This window comes from Phyllobates terribilis, unplaced genomic scaffold (assembly GCF_046119375.1).
Source record: "Phyllobates terribilis strain yellow unplaced genomic scaffold, ASM4611937v1 Scaffold_1__5_contigs__length_1240528914, whole genome shotgun sequence".
In the NCBI taxonomy this organism is placed as follows: Eukaryota; Metazoa; Chordata; class Amphibia; order Anura; family Dendrobatidae; genus Phyllobates; species Phyllobates terribilis.
In genome coordinates, this window is record NW_027362761.1 from 1,100,621,353 (window position 1) to 1,100,643,611 (window position 22,259).

At 45.5% G+C, this 22,259-nt stretch overlaps 1 protein-coding gene across 4 annotated transcripts in view; it reads left to right on the forward strand.

The window, feature by feature from the left end:
* ARAP2 (ArfGAP with RhoGAP domain, ankyrin repeat and PH domain 2) overlaps positions 1 to 22,259 on the forward strand; it is a 593,408-nt gene that overhangs the window by 410,408 nt on the left and 160,741 nt on the right. For all 4 annotated transcript variants that reach the window (XM_073646268.1, XM_073646261.1, XM_073646254.1 and 1 more), the window contains 2 exons: positions 10,116 to 10,263; positions 10,339 to 10,407. In XM_073646268.1, the coding sequence (XP_073502369.1) occupies positions 10,116 to 10,263; positions 10,339 to 10,407 (217 nt within the window). The remainder of the gene's footprint in view (positions 1 to 10,115; positions 10,264 to 10,338; positions 10,408 to 22,259) is intronic.

Here is a 22,259-nt window from a genome sequence, read left to right on the forward strand (position 1 = left end):
GTTTTTACCTTTAGCGGTTTTGGCTGCTACAGTCCGTTTATTCCGCCACCACTGTGGCTTTGCGGCTTTCCCAGGTGGGGGTCTCTAGCCGTCGTCCCCTCGTAGGCTACTGGTATGTCTTCCACACTTGACATCCAGCCTGCGCCTTTCAGGGTTCTTCACCAAGCCGGCTCTCCCTCAAAGGCCACTGACATCCACGCACAGGATCCAGGCTCGGCCTTTCAGGCTGCCAGGCTTCACTCTCGGCCTCACTATGCCTCTCACAAACGGTGTCCCACACACACGGAGCACAGGCCTCACGTCTCTCTCACCGAACACACCTGTCTCAAATTACCAGGGTTTATATATCCTGTGCACACACACACACATACTGACAGGACCTTGCTGATGTCACAGTCATGTGATCAGTCAGCTGTGTGTATAGGTCCTGTGTGCTGTCCCAGTCATGTGTACAGACCTTTACTGTGCATACAGGACCTGTGTGATGTCACAGTCATTTGACCAGTCACCTGAGGGGGAAGGTATATGGTCAGGTAAAACACATCCTAGACCATTACCGTAATGCCTGCAAGTCGCTACATTACAGAAGAGAAAAAAAATCGAATCCTATCAACTAATCTAAATTAGTTTTTTAATTATTTTTTCATGCACAAATGAAGGAGGTTGATCAGTGATGTTTTGCTGATCAGCGCTCAATGGCTGTAGGACAGACGCATGGATGTGATTATTTTTTCTGTGCTGACACAAACCCTAACTCAATTCGGTAAAAGTACTGTAGTAGATGATGATTACTATGGTATATTTTTACTGTCTCTAATCAAAATGATTTTTTTATTATTTTTTCACAAAAAAACCCCATAAACCCAACAACCGGAGATTGATCACTGATGTGTGTCAGTGATCAGCACTCGACGGCTGTAGGACAGATGCACAGATGTGATTCTTTTTTCCACACTGACCCTAACCCTAACTCAATTCAGTAAAAAATACTGTAGTAGATGACGATTACTACGGTCTATTTTTGCTGTCCCTAAGTTTCTGCGGTATATTTTTACTGTCCCTAATCTAAATATTTATTTTATTCTTTTTTCAAAAAACAAAAAACTCAACAACCAGAGGCTGATCACTGATGTACGTCAGTGATCAGCACTCGACGGCTGTAGGACGGACACATGAATGTTATTCTTTTTTTATGCTCTGATTCTAACTCTAACTGAATTCAGAAAAAATTACTGTAGTAGACAACGATTACTCCAGTATATTTTACTGTTCCTCATCTAAATAATTTTTTCATTCTTTTTTAAAAAAAAAAAAAAAAAAAACACAACTGGAGTTTTATCACTCATGTGTGTCAGTGATCAGAGCTCAATGGCTGTAGAGCAGACGCACAGATATGATTCTTTTTGTCCATGCTGACTCTAACACTAAGACTATGTGCCCTCGATGCAGAAATGCTCAGGATCTTTTCCTGAGCGTTTCTGCATCTCCCTGGCAGAAAAAACGCATGCGGATTGTACATGCATTTTTCCTGCCTGGGAGATGCAGATGTGAAGCGTTCTTCACATGCATTTCTACATGCGGGTTGACAAGCGCTTTCCAAGCGATTTTAGCATCACTTGGAAAGTGCTTGTCAACTTGGTCACACTATATAAATCCATGCAACAGGCATGGATTTATATGCAGTGACCTTACGGAATGGTAAAAAATAAAAAAATAAATCTATAGTTACCTTCTGATGGCCCCCGGTGTCTTTATTTGCTCCGTCCTTGCTTGCCGGCAGCAAGCGGTACACTACACCGAATGACCTGCCATCACATGACTATGACGTCAGCACAGGTCCTTCAGTCCACCGCGATCTGCCGGCAAGCGAAGACAAGCACACCGCGGGCCATCAGAAGGTAAATATAATATTTATTTTTTATTTTATTCTTTTTTTTACATGTTCTATTGTACCCGGGACCGGAGGAGAGTCTCCTGTCCTCCAGACCCGGATACCATCCGCACATTGAAACGTTTGGATTCCACATGTACAGATCCAGTGATGCAGAATCCAAGCGTTCCAATGAAAGTAAATGGCGGTGAAAACACAGCGCTTCCGCAAAATAATTGGTAGTGCTGCGTTTTTTTCCTCAATGATAACCCGCAGCGGAAATTTCCGCAGCATGTGCACAGCACATGCGGATTATCATTGGGGAACATAGCAGGCCTTCTACCATGCGTTTTTTAAGAGTTTCTGCAGCGTTTTTGCCGCTGTGGAAATGCTTAAAAAATGCATCGTGGGCACACAGCCTAACTCAATTCAGTAAAAAATACTTTAGTAGACAACGATTACTACAGTATATTTTTATTGTCCCCAATCTACTTCTATCAACTAATGTAAATTATTTTCTACTTGATTCTTTTTTCACATAAAAAAACCATCAACAACCAGAGTTTGGTCCGTGATGTTCACGACCAGCGCTAGATGGCTGTAAGACGCATGCAAGGATGTGGTGCAAAAAGGGGATAAAAAAATAGACAGGAAAAAAAAGTCCTTGCCAAAAGAGAGCACAGGTGCTAATCAGTGGTGTGTGTCTGATCAGCGGCACAGCGGCTGTAGGATGCACGCACAAAGTGGTGCAAAAGGGGGGATAAACAGTTAGGGAAAAAAGGTGTGGAAAATAGCAAGCATGAGTGCGATCAGTGATTTGTGTCATTGATCAGCGCTCGGCGGCTGCAGGACGCACGCAAGGATGTAGTGCAAAAGGGAGGGAGAAAAAATCGTCAGGTTCAAAAAAAGTCCTGGAAAACAGCGAGCACGGACGCTGATCACTGATTTGCATCACTGATCAATGCTCAGTGGCTGCAGGATGCACAAAAATAAAAAAACTGCTAAAAATCGAGCTACCAAGTGCTGATCAGCGATCAAGTACTGATCAGCACTCAGCTGCAGAAGGAGCAGGGTGTGGAGGAGGTTAGAGTGGGAAAGGGAGGCAAAGGAGTGAGAGGGGTGAGAGGGGGATTGGGGTGGATTAGGAAAGATCAGGAACGGCTCAGGGAAGGATCAGGAACATCTTCTTTCTTCTTCAGCAGCAGCTGGACCACAAACACCAGCAGTAATGCACAGGCTTGAAAAAGTATGTGTTGCACCACAAGGCCCACCAGAGCACGACAGATCACTCTGAAATGTCCCCAAGCTTGAATGAAAAAGTTTAGAGTGGTCACTGTGGGGTCAGATCACGTCTGTGCACTCTGATTGGTGCGACTGAAGTCATAGTCGATTGCACCAATCAGAGCTGGCCAAGGTGATGCTGGAGTTGCTAAGCCTATGATCATTATTCTTAAAGCACCAATCATAGGCTGGACATCAGTGTTTCAGGCAATCTGATTGACTGAAACACTGAACACGCTGTGTTTGGTTGTTCAGAATTGAACAGCCAAACGCAGTGATCTTAGTTGCGACGGTGATGCCATGTGCTCTGCTTCAAGATGGAGCTGGTACCTGAATGCAATCACAGCATTTTAGCTATGACATAACTTGTACATCTAAGGTCGGTAAGTACCTGCAGACTGAGATGTATTGGGGATGTCTAAGGTCCGGAAGGGATATTTTCATGTACATAAATTGATTTAGTTATTTAGAAAGCATGAAAATAAGCACGTTTCCAATTGACTTGCTTTTTTATCTGCTTTCATTCTTCTGCTGTGTAGAGCTTTTATCTTACATAGTGTACAGCTTAATTCCACAGATATTGACCAATCCAATTGCTGTCCAAAACTAGTAGTTACATTCCAGGCTGATGATTTAACTCCTTAGATCCCAGTCATCTCTCTCAAGCCCACTGATTTCTGTACAGAATTTGGCTACTCACCTCTCCCTCCCTCTTCTTCTCATTTTCTGGCCAACTGCTCTTAACAGTCTTGCACAATAACACTCCTCATTTTCAGAGCAGCTCAAGTCATGGCTCAATCTTTCCAGAGCTCTGTGCTCCTAAACATGCCATAATAACTGTATATTCAAATGTAGAGACAACAGTGCAATAATAGTAGCAGAAGGAAACTGGCAAAGACTGTCACATAAGGAGGAGTGGCTGCCGCCAGCAGCAAGGAAGTAAGGAGTAGTGTTGAGCCACCCCCGTAGTGTTCGGGTTCGGTTCGGTTCGTCGAACACCGGGATGTTCGAGGAACTGTTCGTCGAACTGTTCGTCGAACACCTTAGAACACCGTCGAACACCGTTAAAACCAATGGCAGGCAAACAAAAACACATAGAAACACATAGAAAACACCTTCAAAGGTGTCCAAAAGCTGACAAACTGATCAGAAGACGCTTTCTTTAAAAAAGCCGGCCGGCAATTCAGCAGCGGCATACACCGGTACCCGACAATTTAGACAAGAAGGAATAGAGCCTCACACATAGATTAGATAGATAGAAACATGCCAGTCACATATATATGAAGTACAGTGACAGTGTTGCTTACTGTACTTGTCATTTAGTGTAAAGGATTTATTAAAAAATATAATAGTGTTTTCATGCACTGTCTCTTTAAAAAAGCCGGCCGGCAATTCAGCATCTGTACCCGTCAATTTATAACAGACAGAATAGAGCTTCACACATAGATTAGATAGATAGAAACATGTCAGTCACATATATATGAAGTACAGTGACAATGTTGCTTACTGTACTTGTCATTTAGTGTAAAGAATTTATTAAAAAAAATAATAGTGTTTTCATGCACCGTCTCTTTAAAAGAGCCGGCCGGCAATTCAGCATCTGTACCCGACAATTTATAACAGACAGAATAGAGCTTCACACATAGATTAGATAGATAGAAACATGTCAGTCACATATATATGAAGTACAGCGATAGTGTTGGTTACTGTACTTGTCATTTAGTATTAAAATAAAGGATTTATTATTAAAAAAATTGGCGTGGGGTTCCCCTTAATTTTAGTCTCTAGCGGAGGTTAAGCAGACAGCTGGGGCAGATGTTTGAAGCCTGGGAAGGGGGTAATACCCACGGAGCTTCCCAGGCTACTAATATGAGCCCCCAGCTGAATACATAGCCTTTACTAGCTATTAAAATGGGGGACCCCCCCAAAAAAAATGACGTGGGTTCCCCCCTAATTTAATAGCTAGCAAAGGCTAGGCAGACAGCTGGGGGCTGATATTAATAGCCCAGGAAGGGAGCCATGAATATTGGCCCCCTCCCAGGCTAGAAACACCAGCCGTCAGCCGCCCCAGAAATGGCGCATTCATAGGATGCGCCAATTCTGGCACTTAGCCTCGCTCTTCCACGCTGCCCTGTAGCGGTGGCAGGGGGTAATAGGGCTGGGGTTGATGTCAGCTTATAATGCCAGCTGACATCAAGCCCAGGTTAGTAATGGAGAGGCGTCTATAAGACACCCCCATTACTAACCCCATAGTCAAAGTTAAAAGAAAACACAAACACCCAGAATAAAGTCCTTTAATTGAAATAAAGACACAATCCTTTATTGTTCTAAATTAAACCATACTTACCATCACGCCCATTCCAGCTGAAGCCAACGATCTCCTGCAATAAAAGAAAAATAATAAAGCAACATCATCCTTACCTTTCCATGGTTCCCACGACAGCTTCAGCTCTGCTACATCGAGATGACAGGCTGGACCGCAGCAGAACGCTGCCATCCAGCCTGTCATCCCGCAGACACTGAGAAGTGCAGGCATGCTTGCGCTCTGCAGTGTCTGGCTGTGACGGCATAAAGATGAGACGAGTTCATGTCCAATGAACTCGGCGCATCTCATGCACGTCACTGACAGCGTGGGAAAATTCTCACGCTGAAGCGCTGAGTGCAGGAGAATTCTCCCACGCTATCAGTGACGTGCATAAGGTGAGCTCATGTCCAATGAACTCAGCTCACCTCCTGCACGTCACTGACAGCGTGGGAGAATTCTCCTGCACTCAGCGCTTCAGCGTGAGAATTCTCCCACGCTGAAGCGCTGAGTGCAGGAGAATTTTCCCACGCTGTCAGTGACGTGCATAAGGTGAGCTCATGTCCAGTGAACTCAGCTCACCTCCTGCACGTCACTGACAGCGTGGGAGAATTCTCCTGCACTCAGCGCTTCAGTGTGAGAATTCTCCCACGCTGAAGCGCTGAGTGCAGGAGAATTTTCCCACGCTGTCAGTGACGTGCATGAGGTGAGCCGAGTTCATTGGACATTAACTCGGCTCATCTGGATGCCCTCACAGAGAGACAGTGTGGAGCGCAAGCAAGCCTGAGCTTCTCAGTGTCTGCGGGATGACAGGCTGAATGGCAGCGTTCTGCTGCGGTCCAGCCTGTCATCTCGATGTAGCAGAGCTGAAGCTGTCATGGGAACCATGGAAAGGTAAGGATGATGTTGCTTTATTATTTTTCTTTTATTTCAGGAGATCGTTGGCTTCAGCTGGAATGGGTGTGACGGTAAGTATGGTTTAATTTAGAACAATAAAGAATTGTGTGTTTATTTCAATTAAAGGACTTTTTTCTGGGTGTTGTGTTTTTTTTAAATACTTTACTAGAAATTCATTGTGGTCATGTCTAATATTGGCGTGACCCCATGAATTTTGGGCTTAGGGCCAGCTGATAATGCCAAGCTGGCCCTAACCCCTTTATTACCCAGTGAGCCACCGCATCAGGGCCCTGGATGAGTTGGGTACAGCGCCAGAAGATGGCGCTTCTATGAACGCGCCATTTTCCGGGGTGGCTGCGGACTGCAATTTGCAGCGGGGGTGGCCCAGAAAGCTTGGGCCTCCCTGCGCTGCGGATTCCAGCCCCCAGCTGCCTAGTTGTACCTGGCTGGACACAAAAACAGGGCGAAGCCCCACGTCAATTTTCTTTAAATTATTTCATGAAATAATTAAGAAAAAAAGGGCTTCCCTATATTGATGTGTCCGGCCAGGTATAAATAGGCAGCTGGTGGTTGGGGGCAGCCCGTTCCTGCCTGCTGCACCTGACTGGACACAAATATAGTGCGAAGCCCCACGTCAATTTTTTTTAATTATTTCATGAATTTCCTGAAATAATTTAAAAAAATTGAAGTGGGGCTTCGCACTATATTTGTTTCCAGCCAGGTACAGCAGGCAGGAACGGGCTACCCCCAACCACCAGCTGACTATTTGTACCTGGCCGGACACAACAATATAGGGAAGGCCTTTTTTTCTTAATTATTTCATGAATTTCATGAAATAATTAAAAAAAAAATACGTGGGGCTTCGCCCTATTTTTGTGTCCAGCCAGGTACAACTAGGCAGCTGGGGGCTGGAATCTGCAGCGAAGGGAGGCCCAAGCTTTCTGGGCCCCCCCCCGCTGCAAATTGCAGTCCGCAGCCACCCCGGAAAATGGCGCGTTCATAGAAGCGCCATCTTCTGGCGCTGTACCCAACTCATCCAGGGCCCTGGTGCGGTGGCTCACTGGGTAATAAAGGGGTTAGGGCCAGCTTGGTATTATCAGCTGGCCCCAAGCCCAAAATTCATGGGGTCACGCCAGTATTAGACATGACCGCCATGAATTTCTAGTAAAGTATTTAAAAAAACACAACACCCAGAATAAAGTCCTTTAATTGAAATAAACACACAATTCTTTATTGTTCTAAATTAAACTATACTTACCATCATGCCCATTCCAGCTGAAGCCAACGATCTCCTGCAATAAAAGAAAAATAATAAACCAACCTCATCCTTACCTTTCCATGGTTCCCACGACAGCTTCAGCTCTGCTACATCGAGATGACAGGCTGGACCGCAGCAGAACGCTGCCATCCAGCCTGTCATGCCGCAGACACTGAGAAGAGCAGGCATGCTTGCGCTCCTCAGTGTCTCGCTGTGACGGCATCCAGATGAGCCGAGGTCATGTCCAATGAACTCGGCTCACCTCATGCACGTCACTGACAGCGTGGGAAAATTCTCACGCTGAAGTGCTGAGTGCAGGAGAATTCTCCCACGCTGTCAGTGACGTGCATGAGGTGAGCTCATGTCCAATGAACTCAGCTCACCTCATGCACCTCACTGACAGCGTGGGAAAATTCTCCTGCACTCAGCGCTTCAGCGTGAGAATTCTCCCACGCTGTAAGTGACGTGCATGAGGTGAGCGGAGTTCATTGGACATTAACTCGGCTCATCTTTATGCCGTCACAGAGAGACAATGTGGAGCGCAAGCAAGCCGGCTCTTCTCATTGTCTGCGGGATGACAGACTGGATGGCGGCGTTCTGCTGCGGTCCAACCTGTCATCTCGATGTAGCAGAGCTGAAGCTGTCGTGGGAACCATGGAAAGGTAAGGATGAGGTTGCTTTATTATTTTTCTTTTATTACAGGAGATCGTTGGCTTCAGCTGGAATGGGCATGATGGTAAGTATGGTTTAATTTAGAACAATAAAGAATTGTGTCTTTATTTCAATTAAAGGACTTTATTCTGGGTGTTTGTGTTTTTTTTAACTTTGACTATGGGGTTAGTAATGGGGGTGTCTTATAGACGCCTCTCCATTACTAACCTGGGCTTGATGTCAGGTGGCATTATAAGCTGACATCAACCCCAGCCCTATTACCCCCTGCCACCGCACCAGGGCAGCGTGGAAGAGCGAGGCTAAGTGCCAGAATTGGCGCATCCTATGAATGCGCCATTTCTGGGGCGGCTGACGGCTGGTGTTTCTAGCCTGGGAGGGGGCCAATATTCATGGCTCCCTTCCTGGGCTATTAATATCAGCCCCCAGCTGTCTGCCTAGCCTTTGCTAGCTATTAAATTAGGGGGGACCCCACGTCATTTTTTTTGGGGGGTCCCCCATTTTAATAGCTAGTAAAGGCTATGTATTCACCTGGGGGCTGATATTACTATCCTGGGAAGCTCCGTGGGTATTACCCCCTTCCCAGGCTTCAAACATCTGCCCCAGCTGTCTGCTTAACCTCCGCTAGAGCCTAAAATTAAGAGGAACCCCACGCCAATTTTTTTAATAATAAATCCTTTATTTTAATACTAAATGACAAGTACAGTAACCAACACTATCACTGTACTTCATATATATGTGACTGACATGTTTCTATCTATCTAATCTATGTGTGAAGCTCTATTCTGTCTGTTATAAATTGTCGGGTACAGATGCTGAATTGCCGGCCGGCTTTCTTAAAGAGACGGTGCATGAAAACACTATTATTTTTTTTAATAAATCCTTTACACTAAATGACAAGTACAGTAAGCAACACTGTCACTGTACTTCATATATATGTGACTGACATGTTTCTATCTATCTAATCTATTTGTGATTCTCTATTCCTTCTATTCTAAATTGTTGGGTACAGATGCTGAATTGCCGGCCGGCTTTTTTAAAGAGACGGTGCATGAAAACACTATTATTTTTTTTGATAAATCCTTTACACTAAATGACAAGTACAGTAATCAACACTGTCACTGTACTTCATATATATGTGACTGACATGTTTCTATCTATCTAATCTATGTGTGATTCTCTATTCCTTCTATTCTAAATTGTCGGGTACCGCTGCTGAATTGCCGGCCGGCTTTTTTAAAGAGACGGTGCATGAAAACACTATTATTTTTTTTGATAAATCCTTTACGCTAAATGACAAGTACAGTAAGCAGCACTTTCACTGTACTTCATATATATGTGGCTGACATGTTTATATCTATCTAATCTATGTGTGAAGCTCTATTCTTTCGGTTCTAAATTGTCGGGTACCGGTGTATGCCGCTGCTGAATTGCCGGCTTTTCATGTTTCACTGTTGGCACTGTTCCCATCGATTTGGGCAATCACTGTAATGCCACAACCACCATGGCTGTGGCATTACAGTGAGTGGCAGACAATCCCTGCATGATTGGTGCTCTAAATAGCACCAGACATGCAGGACACGCTTTTGGTGCACGAACAGTTATCGAACATAACCTCGAACAGCCGAATTTTTTGCAAATCGTTCGGGTTCGTCGAACAACTCGAACACCGCCCAAAACAGCTCGAATTTGAGATTGGCGAACAGTTCTAGTCGAACACCGCTCATCTCTAGTAAGGAGACTGCAAAGCTGTGAGCTGCTCAAGAGACAATTTGAAAATATGTTTTGAATGTCCTTGGTGATCATTCTTAAAAAGGTCTCTATTTATCTTTTAACAGAATTCAGAAATGTTCTGATGTCAATCATCTTGATACAAAAACTTTGGCAAGAGCATTAGCTCCTTGTCTCTTTCAAACCAATGGACAGCATGATGCAGAGGTCCGCGTTGTAGAGGAGCTGATCCGTCTATTTCCTGGGATTTTTTATGTAAGATATGTCATACTTGTATGTTTTAATGTTAAGAAAGTATGCCATGATGTAATTTTTATGTTTTTTTAATAGGTGAGCCAAGAACAACTGCAGCAAATGGATATTGAAAACCGTTTTATTACCAAATGGAATGACAACCAGGTGATAAACAGATTAATTTTTTCATTGCAAACACAGCTTCAAATTAATAGTGGAAATCTCCATTGAGTTATAAAAAAGACAATTTTGGGGCCAGTAATCCATTTATTTACTTGCTATGTAATGTTGCTCATCTATGAAGATGGCTGATATAAAGATAATCTTCCATGACCCTCTTCTTCATACAGAGCAGCTGTATAAATGACATAATTACATTGCATTTTATTATAAATCTTATCCCAGCAGCTTCTATGCATGGATGATGAAGGGAACTTAACTATGGGTGTGATTCATTAAAATTGGTATTCTATACAGTTAGTCTTACTACAGAGCTCTCTAATTCATTAAGAGATGCACGCCACTTAATGAATTTGACGCATGTTTTCAGTGGCATGCGCATCCACTGAGCCTCACCAGAAACCCTAATCCAGTCAGAGATTGGAGTAGCTTTTCTGCCATAAAAATCAGCTGCACTCTTGTAGAATTTGATGAGAGGGCACAGCCAGGCCTGTCCCACACTGGCGCCTCCTCAGTTTTGCCCATTTTGGTGGAACTGCTTTAAACTGGCATCAAAATGCTAAAAGTCACAAAATTCTTTGCACACCTCCTTTCTCTGACGGCAAGAGTAGCACTGACTGTTTGAATCACAAATACTGGAGCCCTTAAAACCACCAATCAAATCTGCATGTGACCATTTGGATACATTGGAAAATGAATTCATTATCATTTTGTTGCTTTTATTATTAGACCAGCACTAATGTTTAACTGAAATGACCACTGAGTGACTAGATTAAAGGGGCTTTCAAGTGGAAACAACTTGTCACCTATCCACAAGATGGGTGACAACTTGTTGATAAAAGGTTGCTCTACCATTGGGACTCACACTAAATGGAAGAATGAAGAATTTTTATCCCTGACAAGGAACTTTTATCCTTGTTACAAAATGAGCAGCAGGTCAGATGTCCAACCACTACTCCATTCATTCTATGTGGGTCTTCTAGAAAATGATGAACACAGTGCAGATTTCAAGAATGTACCCTCCATTCTAAAGAGGATAAAAGTTCCCCATTCTGTCAGACAGTATGGGTCTCAGCAGCTGAATGCCTAATCACCTATTACCAACAAGTAATCACTTATCTTCTGGATAGGTGATAGGTTGTCCAGTGAAAACAAGTCCACATCTATTTATAAAATTTTAAGTATTTTGGCACAATTACATTCATATAGGTACATGGATAGTATTTTTTCTTTTAAAAAACATAGTCAAAGTAAAAAAATGTTCTGTTAAAATTTGTTATGTAAGTCCTACTTGTCTTTCTTACTCCAGGCCAACTTTATGAAATATGCCAGTAAATATTGAATCAAATATATGATGGTACTTATCTTCTGCAGAATATTTATTTGTTTTGTTATTTTGGTACATATTTTATTTCATTTCCTTTTCATTACTACTAGTGATGAGCGACTGCTCGGTGCTCGCCCGAGCATCTCACTGCTCGAGATGCTTGGCGCTTGGCGCTCGTCGAGTATTTTCGGGGTTGATCGGCGGGAGCTCGGGTCCCCTCCCTGTATGTTTGGCGCTCTTTACAGAGCCAATAAACATGCAGGGATTACCTGCTACTCACTGTAATGCCGCAACCATGTTGGTTGTGGCATTACAGTTATTGGCTGGCCGCACAACATCATCAGGTCTATATCAGACCTGGCACCGCCGTTCTCCGGAATCAGAGAGTGTAGGGAGAGGTGCTGCTGAGCCAGGGAGAGAATCACTTGTTTATTAGGTAGTGTAGGTAGAACAGAAGTATATTACACACATCCATATCAACAAACAGTCCTTCTGAGGACTAATCCATCTGCAGAGATATCAGGCAGGCAGTGTATATAGGCAGGCAGTATATATAGCAGACTGCATTGCATATATAGCACAAGAGGCTCCATTCCAGTTTTGTCTGCTGCTGCTGCTGTTAAATATTTCTAGACATAGGACCAGGTCTCAGAGGCCAGGAATAATTTTTTTCTGGATCTTAATCCTCATTATTTGCTTAAAAAGCAATCAAGAGAACACCATTTTTCTGCGCCATTTGCTTGTTGGCACTGCAGAATGCAGCCAGGTCCTTTCCATATTACAGCGCTAAAAATCCAGATATTTAAAACTATGGTTTGTCCGTCACACGGATCACATATAATTGCGCTGAAAATATTGCCATTTCTGGCCTCCATTGAAATTTTGCTTCAGTGTGTTAGTGAAGCTATTGACACCAGTTTGCTGTTCAAAATAGTTACCTACAGGCCAGCTGTTTAAAACAATGTTTTCTCCGTCACACGTATCACATATAAGTTTTCAGAAAATACTGCCATTTCTGGCCTCCATTAAAAATTTGTTTCAGTGTGTCAGTGAAGCTATTGACACCAGTTTGCTGCTCAAAATAGTAACCTACAGGCCAGCTATTAACAACTGTGTTTTCTCCGTCACACGGATCACATATAAGTTCGCTCCAAATTCAGCCATTTGTAGTGAGCGTAGAAGATATTGTCCTCAATTTTAAATAAATGGGCGAGACACGTGGCAAGGGACGGGGAACTGGACGTGATGGTGAAGGTGATGGTGCATGTAGAGGCCGAGGCCGTGGGCAAGCTGAAATTGTGCCACACCAAACACCCAAATCTTCTCGCTCCACCTTCCTGTCCAAATTAATAGGGGACCGATGAACACCACTATTGAACACAGAGCAGTGTGGAAAGGTTATTGGTTGGATAGCAGAAAATGCTTCCAGTCACTTAGCTACCACCCCCACCCTGTCTTCCACACTGTCAAGTCTCAGTAGCCATGAGTCTGGACTGCATATTCCTCAACCTGATCCTCCTTCCTCCCACCATGCCGAGTGCAAGAGACAACTGATCCTACACTTGGACACTCCGAAGAGCTGTTCACTTTTCCATTTATAGATTTGGACCTCTCGCCCGGTCCACTTGCAGTAGAGATGCCCAAATATTTGAGCAGCCACGGTCACACAAAGGCGATGGTGGAAAAGTGTCACAAGAGGTGGACAATGATGAGACACAATTGCTAGAAAGTCAGGAGGAGAACCATGGTGCGGAAGTGGATGGCGAGGTGGGGGATGATATAGTAACTGATCCAACCTGGCAGGAAGACATGCAGAGCGAGGACAGCAGCACACAGGGGGAGGGAGGCAGTGCACCCCACCAGGCAGGAAGAAGCAGTGTGGTGGCCGCAGACAGAAGGCAGGCAACCATTCACGGTAACACCAACACGAAGGAAGTTGCCAGTACAACTGTTAGGTCTTCCCGAGTCTGGTTGTTTTTTAAAAACTCTGCCGATAACTCCAAAAAGGCGATTTGCACCACCTGCCAGGCCAGCATCAGCAGGGGTGGCAAAATGACCACCACCAGCATGATCAGGCACATGGCAGCAAAGCACCCGATTTTGTGGACCGAACCCCAGAGTCCAGGAAAAGTGTCTGCAGGTGGCACCACTGCTTCTTCCACTGTTGTGAATGCTAGCCAATGCACTGTCCATGGTGCATGCGAAGATGCCTCCTGCCCTGCACCTGTCATTGCACACTCTCAACTAGCAGCATCAGGATGCACGTCTATGTCCTTGTCCCAGCGCAGTGTTCAGTTGTCCATACTCCAGTCCTTGGAATGCAAGCGCAAATACGCAGCCAACACCCCACAGACAAAATGACTAAATTTACCACATTTCGTGACTGCTTGCGCTCGAAATGTCAGCAACAGGCTGTGCTAATATGCTTAGGTGAAAAAACGCACAATGCTGTAGAGTTATTGACAGCTCTGAAAGAGCAGGCAGATCTGTGGCTCACACCGCTGAACCTACAGCCAGGCATGGTCATGTGTGACAATGGCCGGAACCTGGTGGCGGCTCTGAGGCGAGGCAAGCTCACACACGTACAATGCCTGGCCCATGTGCTTAACCTTGTGGTTCAGTGTTTTCTCAAATCCTGCCCGGAGCTGCCGGATATGCTTGTTAAAGTACGCTGCCTGTGTGCCCATTTTATAAAGTCACCTACAGCTTCCACTGCCCTTGACGTGTTTCAGCAGCGTTTGCAGCTTCCAGCTCACAGACTGGTGTGTGATGTCCCCACGTGTTGGAACTCTACACTGCAGATGTTGGGAAGGATTTGTGAGCAGAAGAGGGCAGTTGTTGAGTACCAGCATCAACAAGGCTGTCGGTATTCAGTTCAATCTCCACACATAAGACCTCAGGAGTGGACATGGATGTCAGACATCTGTACCATCCTCCAAAACTTTGAGGACTCCACCAAGATGGTGAGCGGCGATGATGCCATAATTGGCATCACCATCCCACTTCTCTGTCTTCTGAAACGCTCTCTGCTCACAATCAAAGAGAATGCATTGCAGGTGGAGCACGATGAGATGGAGCAAGAAACCATACAGGGTGATTACACACATCTCAGCCTCATCTCATCCCAACGTGGATTGGGTGACAATGAGGAAGAGGAGGAGGAAGAGCAGGAGCTAGTTTCTTACGCTATAGACGGTACTGCCTGCACAACTGTCATACCGTCTGTTCAGCATGGATGGCTTGAGGACAGAGAGGAGGAGAGCATGGTCAGTTGTCCTCTTAGTGAGTCTTGCCTGTTAGCAGTCTGGCACACATGGCTGAGTTTATGTTACTCTGCCTTTCCCATGACCCTCGTGTTCTCAAAATTATGGGTGACAGTCATTACTGGTTGGTGACACTTCTAGACCCACGCAACAAGGAGAACTTTATATCTCTTATTCCTGAGGCGGACAGGTCTACAAAAATGGGGCAGTATCAGAAGGCCCTTGTTGCAGAACTATTAAAAAAATTTCCATCTGAAAACGCTTGGGGCAGAGGTCACAGTTTGTTGGACAACCAAGGAGTACAGGCGAGAGAGACACAGCTCCAATCCAGCAGAGGCAGGGGAACACTGTCAAAGTTTTGGGAGAATTTTCTCAGCCCCTCCCATCGCACAGGCTCTGAGGCGTGGGGTACTCCCATAAAGAGTGCAAAATTTGGGAAGATGCTGAGGAAGTACATTTCCGACCGTACCAACGTCTTCCTGTGCCCTATAATTATTGGGTATCGAAGCTGGATATGTGGAATGAACTGGCTCTCTACACCTTGGAGGTCTGCCTGCCCTGCCGTTAGCGTTTTATCAGAGCAGGTTTTTAGTGCCGCTTATGTAATTATAACTGATAAGCGCATACGCCTGTCAACTGAAAATGCTGACAGGCTGACTCTTATAAAAATGAACAAGGGCTGGATTGGGCCGGACTTCTCAACACCATCGAATGATAGCAGCATAGTATAAACTCAAATCCAGTGTCATTTTTTGGGAGGTGAATTCCCATGCACCTTTTCACACCCACACATTGATATACGCTTCCTGATATTGGCTATTTGCTCTTGTCCTCCTCCTTCTCCTCATCCTCATCCTTCACCACCATATCACCATGGTGTGGTCCGTGATGCAACACCCACATAATTTTTTTAAAGGGTGTTTATGATGCCCGTAAAAATAAATGTTTATACAGTATGTTCATGTATACCCCCAGGGGTAAATGTTTGTCAGCCCATACACTTAGAGCATTAGAGCATGGGCATTAAACGTTTAGGAGACCCACTCCTTTGTAATGGGAACATCTCTTCCAAGGGGCATTGGAGTGCCTCCCTATTTTTGGCAACCCTTGCATTCACTGCATAGGCAAAGACAATGGGAAACCCACTTCGTAATAATGGAAACATTGTTTTCAGGAGGCCCTCTGACATCCACGTCTCTTCCAAGGGGCATTGGCGTGCCTACAAATTTGTGGCCACCTTTGCATTCACTGCATAGGCCAACACTATGGGAAACCCACTTCCTAATAATGGGAACATTTTTTCATGAGGCCCTCTACGTCTCTTCCAAGGGGCATTGGAATGCCTCCTAATTTTTGGCAACCCTTACATTCACTGCATAGGCCAGCACTATGGGAGACCCACTTCCTAATAATGGGAACATTTTTTCATGAGGCCATCTACGTCTCTTCCAAGGGGCATTGGAGTGCCTCCCAATTTTTGGCAACCCTTGCATTCACTGAATAGGTAAACACAATGGGAAACCCACTTCCTAATAATGGGAACATTGTTTTCAGGAGGCCCTCCTCTAAGTCTCTTCAAAGGGGTATTGGGGTGCGTCCCAATTTTCAAAGAGGTATTGGGGTGCATCCAAATTTTGGGCAGCCCTGCCACTCACTGCATATGCACTAACAGTATAAGAGACGCACTGTTTAGTAATGGGAACAACGAAGCCTGGCCGGCTGAAGGCTCTCTAAGAATAGTGAGGGCTGACTGCTGGCCCTTTAAGAATAGTAAAGGCTGCCTTTCAGAGTCCCTCCTTCATAAATGAAACAGGATGTGTCTGATCATGTCTCACACGCCACATGGCCAAATAAGGTTGTAAAATGTTAAAATGACATTTCCAGGTGATTGCATTTGTCACGGTTGAAAGCAATGCAAAAGTGCAAAAACATATCAAAAACACTACGTGTGAACATAGCCCTAGGTGTGGAGGAGTGTTTTTGGTTATTTATTTTGCCTTATATACAAGTCATTACCCTGGAAAGGATGTTCCTTAACATATTTCCCAGAAAAATCCATTTTGGTTTCGTTTTAGTATGTTTTATTGTCAGAAATGCTTCCAGGGGTTTTCCCCATGTAGTTCCCATGCGATTTGAGCACTGTTCCAATCGATTTGGGCAATTTTTAGGCCCTCTGCAGACCGCCGGGGGGAGCCGCCTGAAAAATGTTAGCTTCCCATAGACTTACATTGGGCTTGTTGCTCGGGTCGATTACCCGAGTATTCCAATGTGCTCGACCCGAGCAATGAGCACCCGAGCATTTTAGTGCTTGCCCATCACTAATTACTACCGATATGAAAAACCTTAATGACAAAAAATAAGAGTGACTAAATATGGTATTAAAAATATATAGCATGCAATAAGAACTAGAGGATAAGGATTAGTGTTGAGCCACCCCCGTAGTGTTCGAGTTCGGTTCGGTTCGTCGAACACCCGTGTGCTCGCCGAACTGTTCGTCGAACTGTTCGTCGAACACCTTCGAACACCGTTAAAACCAATGGCAGGCAAACAAAAACACATAGAAACACATAGAAAACACCTTCAAAGGTGTCCAAAAGCTGACAAACTGCTCAGAAGACATAACTAACACATGGAAAAGTGACAAGTACATATAGTCATGCGAAAATAAAAGAGGTGGAGGAGTAAAAGGAGGGGGAGACACAGATATAGGCATGTCATGCCCTTCTAAAATCCAAAAAGTGAGAAGCCGACACGGCCAGTCCGCTCCTGCCCGTGCCACCTCCGTGTCGCCGGGTTTGTGCCAGAGCCGCGGTGAACCCTGACGGCCAGCCCCCCTCTCCCAATACTGGTGCCTGTCCGCTGGTGGGTCGAGCGAGCCCCCCTGTGGTGGAGGCAGCTCTAAGCTTTTTAATTTAAATTGTCTCTCTACTTTGAATGAATACACTTTAAATCCATTTAAAAGGATCTATTGGAGGGCAAGTCTCATGCCAGCAGCCGCGGTAATTCCAGCTCCAGTAGCGTCCACTAAAGCTGCTGCAGTTCAAAAGCTTTTATAAGGATTGAGCTTGGCTGTCCACCGCAAGGCATCCTACTGCCAGTCCCAGCCCCTATGCCTTGGGGTGCCTCCTGATGCTCTTCACTAAGTATCCCATGGTCCCGAAGCATTTCCTTTGAAAAAATTAAGTGTCTAAACTACAGGTGGTGTAGCTTGCTTAACAGCCGGGATAATCCGCTGACTAGCAGACACTGCTACTAGGCACAAAGTATTTCGTGGGCTAGATGCAGTTAAAAATTTGTAATTAGATACTCTCGTTGGATGCTGAGAAAGCATTCCATAGAGTCTCCTGGCACGCCATATATGATTCTCTTAAAAAGCTTGGGGTAGGGGTCTAGGGGACCCTTTTATAGCCAAAATCACGGCCCTGTATCGCAATACGTCACCTAGGCTGAAGATAAATGGAACTGTAGCACCCTGAGGGCTCGGTTGCTACAGACGTATTGCACCTCACCCAGAGGTGTGAAATCTCACTCTCAGGTAAGGATGGAGTGTGGATCAGGACCCGACACCTGCATGCATTACACCACATTGCCGTGGGGCAGGGTGACCAATATGCCCCTGAGATGGGCACGACAGTCCCTGTCCCTGGCTGGAGTGGGGGGAGGGAACACTGAGGAAGGGGAACCCTGTAGTGCAGGAGCAGGGAGGAAGCAGTTCCTGGGTGCATTGAGAAGGGAGTATAAAAGGTGGGCACCATCTTAGTTCAGTGCAGAGAAGTCTGAGCAGAAGTGGCAGGGAGCAGGGGCTCTGCATGAGCTCTGCTCCGGAGGCGGGCCTAGTAACAGAGGCCCAGGCCTGGAAGAGGGAGAAGGAAGGAAGAGGAGCGGAGAAGGCTCCAGGAACGAGGAATGAAGGGATCCCAGGGGTGCGGACAGGCGAGTCGCCACCGCACGCCCGAATCCACCTGCGTGGAGGGGTCAGGCCAAAGGGGGAGACCGGTCCCCGAACTAGTGGAGGCAGGAAACGACCCTCAGTTAGAAACCGGAGGCTCTGACATTTTATGTGGCGCAGCCCCTCGCTACACCCGCTAGGAAGGCACCACATAGGGTCAGGGAAACTGGCGCCAAGTTTACCAAGAGGAGGCCCGAGGCAGCCGGACAGAAGTGTTGGTAAGAAAGGCCAGACAAAGGACACACAAAAGGGGTCCTGTGAAGTGCTCCAAAGTTATCTGGGAGTTGTCTGAGCCCCTCACCTGGTGAGCACAGTACGACGTGGGCAGCCGTTACCTGCAGACGTGGTCTGGATAATAAGAACTGTGAGTAAAGGCCCTGGACTGCATCACTGACTCCGTGTCGTTACTGCTGCTGCCCTGCACCATCACCCCCATCCTCCGCATACACTGCCCTGAGGCTATACTCCTCCCGTGGGGAGTTATGCTACGCTCTGCTGCACCCACAACACCAGCCTCAGCGGTCTGCCCTGTAGCGGCGGTTCACTCTGACCGCAATCCACGGGTGGCGTAGTCGGACATTTAAACATCAAAACCACATAAATAGTTCCGCCACTGGTTTGACCGCCCTGAGCCACGGAACCGGGTCGCCGCCACGAAGACTACAACCACCAGCATCCACCAAAAAGGGTCCGGCTCCGGGTGTCCCAAGGCCCAGGGGGTGCGTCAGAACATTTTCATCACCTTTCACAATCACCAATGGGACAAGGCAGGGATGTCCTCTGTCCCCTCTCTTATACATCCTAGTGACGGAGCACCTGCTCTCATCAATTCGCCATAACCCCAATATTAGGTGGATTGAGGTGGGAGGCACCGAGTACAAGTGCTCTCTATTTGCTGATGATGTCCTAGTATATATCACTCAATCACATATATCCATCCCTGCTGTTATGGCTGAAATAGATCACTTTGTTACATGGTAAAATTTTAAAATCAATGCAGCGAAGTCTGAGGCCCTCGATGTCTCCCTCCCCAAATCCATATAGGATTCCATCCAGTCCAACTTTCCCTTTGCCTGGCCCTCACAGGGTATCAAATACTTAGGAATTCCTATTCATAGAGACCTCTCCCATCTATGTTATCTTAATTTTGGGCCCTTTATTGAAAAATTCCATACAGACCACAGTTGGAAAGTTAGAACTGTAAGATTCACTACGTGAACCACTGGTGTTTTGTGGAAAAGCACATGTACACTGCGTTCCAAATTATTATGCAAAAAGTGTTTAGGAGTGATAAGGGAAGAATTTGTTTGTTTGTCAGTTAAACTCATTGATGGTGATGTGTGTCAGGGCTCTTTATATCACTGTAAGCAATTGCAGACACCTGTGCTAATTAGTTTGGCAGGTGTGTCCAATGAAAGGCAAGACTACTTAAGAAGGCTCTCTCACATTATTAAGCAGCCTACATTTTCTGAGATAAAACTGGCCAATTATATGCTAAAATACAAAACCCGGTGCTAAGACAGATTGTCCGGTACCGGGTTCAAATTGCCTACTCATGTCCAATATGAAGAACAAACGGAGAACAAAGGAGTAGTTAGCAAAGAGACAAAATCTTTATTAATGATTCATAATCACAGTGATAAAAAGTTATATAGAAAAATAGCAAGGCAAGGGGATCAGGAAGAACAGTGCCAGAAACAAGACAACCCCTGGCAATAAGGCTGCTAGGTAGTCCAAAATACAAGGGTACAAATAAATCTACAGGCAGAGGGACACTCCATAATTATGTAACTACAAGTAAAAGCAGTAAATAAGTATCACAATTCACCCATTAAGGGATAAGAGTCAGTAAGATAGGTATAATCTACCATAGCATGTGCAAGAATCGCTAAGTAGCAGCAATAAAACAAAGATACAAATTAGGGATAAGTTGTACAACTACCCTATGCCATGTAGTATTAAGTAGAAAAATATACCAAAAGTACCCGGAACGGGGATGGAATCACTCACCCAGTGGCAGAGTGCCCGGGTGGCAGGAAGCCCGCAAGATGCCAGGGGAGCCACAGAACGTGCTGCAAGTAAAGACGCGCCCCGACGCGCGTTTCGCTCTTCTTTATCAAGAGGCGCTGTATGTGTACCCGGCAGGACCTGATTATATACGCCCACCACTAATCACGTGATGGATAAAGGAGAAGCACATTGGTATGTAGCGGCGCGTGTACCCGGAGCCGCGCCCCCCGCCGCACACGTCACAGCTGTCAAGTCCCGAGCGCGCGCCAGGTAGCGCGCCTAGGAAACGCTCCCAGGGGCGCGCCAGGGACAGGAGACAGCCGGACACGGGCATGGGTCAGCCAGGAGCCAGAGAACACGCACCATCAATGTGTAAGAAAGGATAAATATTAGGAATACAGACAGAAGATAGAGAGCAAATGACTAGAAAGTATAATACACATTAAATAAGACAAGATGCTCTCAGGCACAAACAGATGCGTAAGATAACTTAATGGAGCATAATTATAATAGGGATCCATCAAAAAACTCCTAGATAGTTACAATAAGTACCCAAAAGGATAAATATATATGAGTCCAGGTATATATGTGGATACTAGTCGGCATGGGACCATTTCCCACAAGGAAAGGAAGGATGATAGTCGAGGGGCTCTTGAAAGATGCTCCATGTTATCAGCTATAGGATGCCTTGAACAATAGATTGAAGAAGGTCCATATGGTGCACAAAGATAATGAGTTAGTAGCCTCGAGTCTAGAAGGGTAAGAAACAACAAAATTAAAAACAAATAATAAAAAAAACAGGCTAAAAACTAGAGCACGGATTTTAGATCAGAAAAAATAAACACTGAGGGAGAGCAAAGCCAAACAAGGAGGCCCAATCACAAAAATGAGGAGAAGCTCAGATTTTCATTGAGGCCACGCGGTGCCAGGGTGTCCAGGGTACTGATCCACCTGGCCTCTTTTTGTGCAAGGCAAAGTTTGTAGTCACCCCCCCGAGAGCCCAGATGTACCACATCGATTCCACGCACCAGAAGGCTGTGTGGGTCACAATCGTGAACTTGTTTGAAATGTCGTGGTAAAGTTCTGAGCTCACGGGGGTCCGACACAGATTTAGCTGCGCCAATGTCCCGCACATGCTCCCGCACCCGAATCCTCAATTCCCTTGTCGTAAGACCTACATAGATTTTCTGACAACTACACGTGGCATAATAGACCACGTGTGTTGTACTACAGGAAATATATCTGAGGATTCGGTATGTGCGGGAGCCATCTGAATTCGTGAAAGACG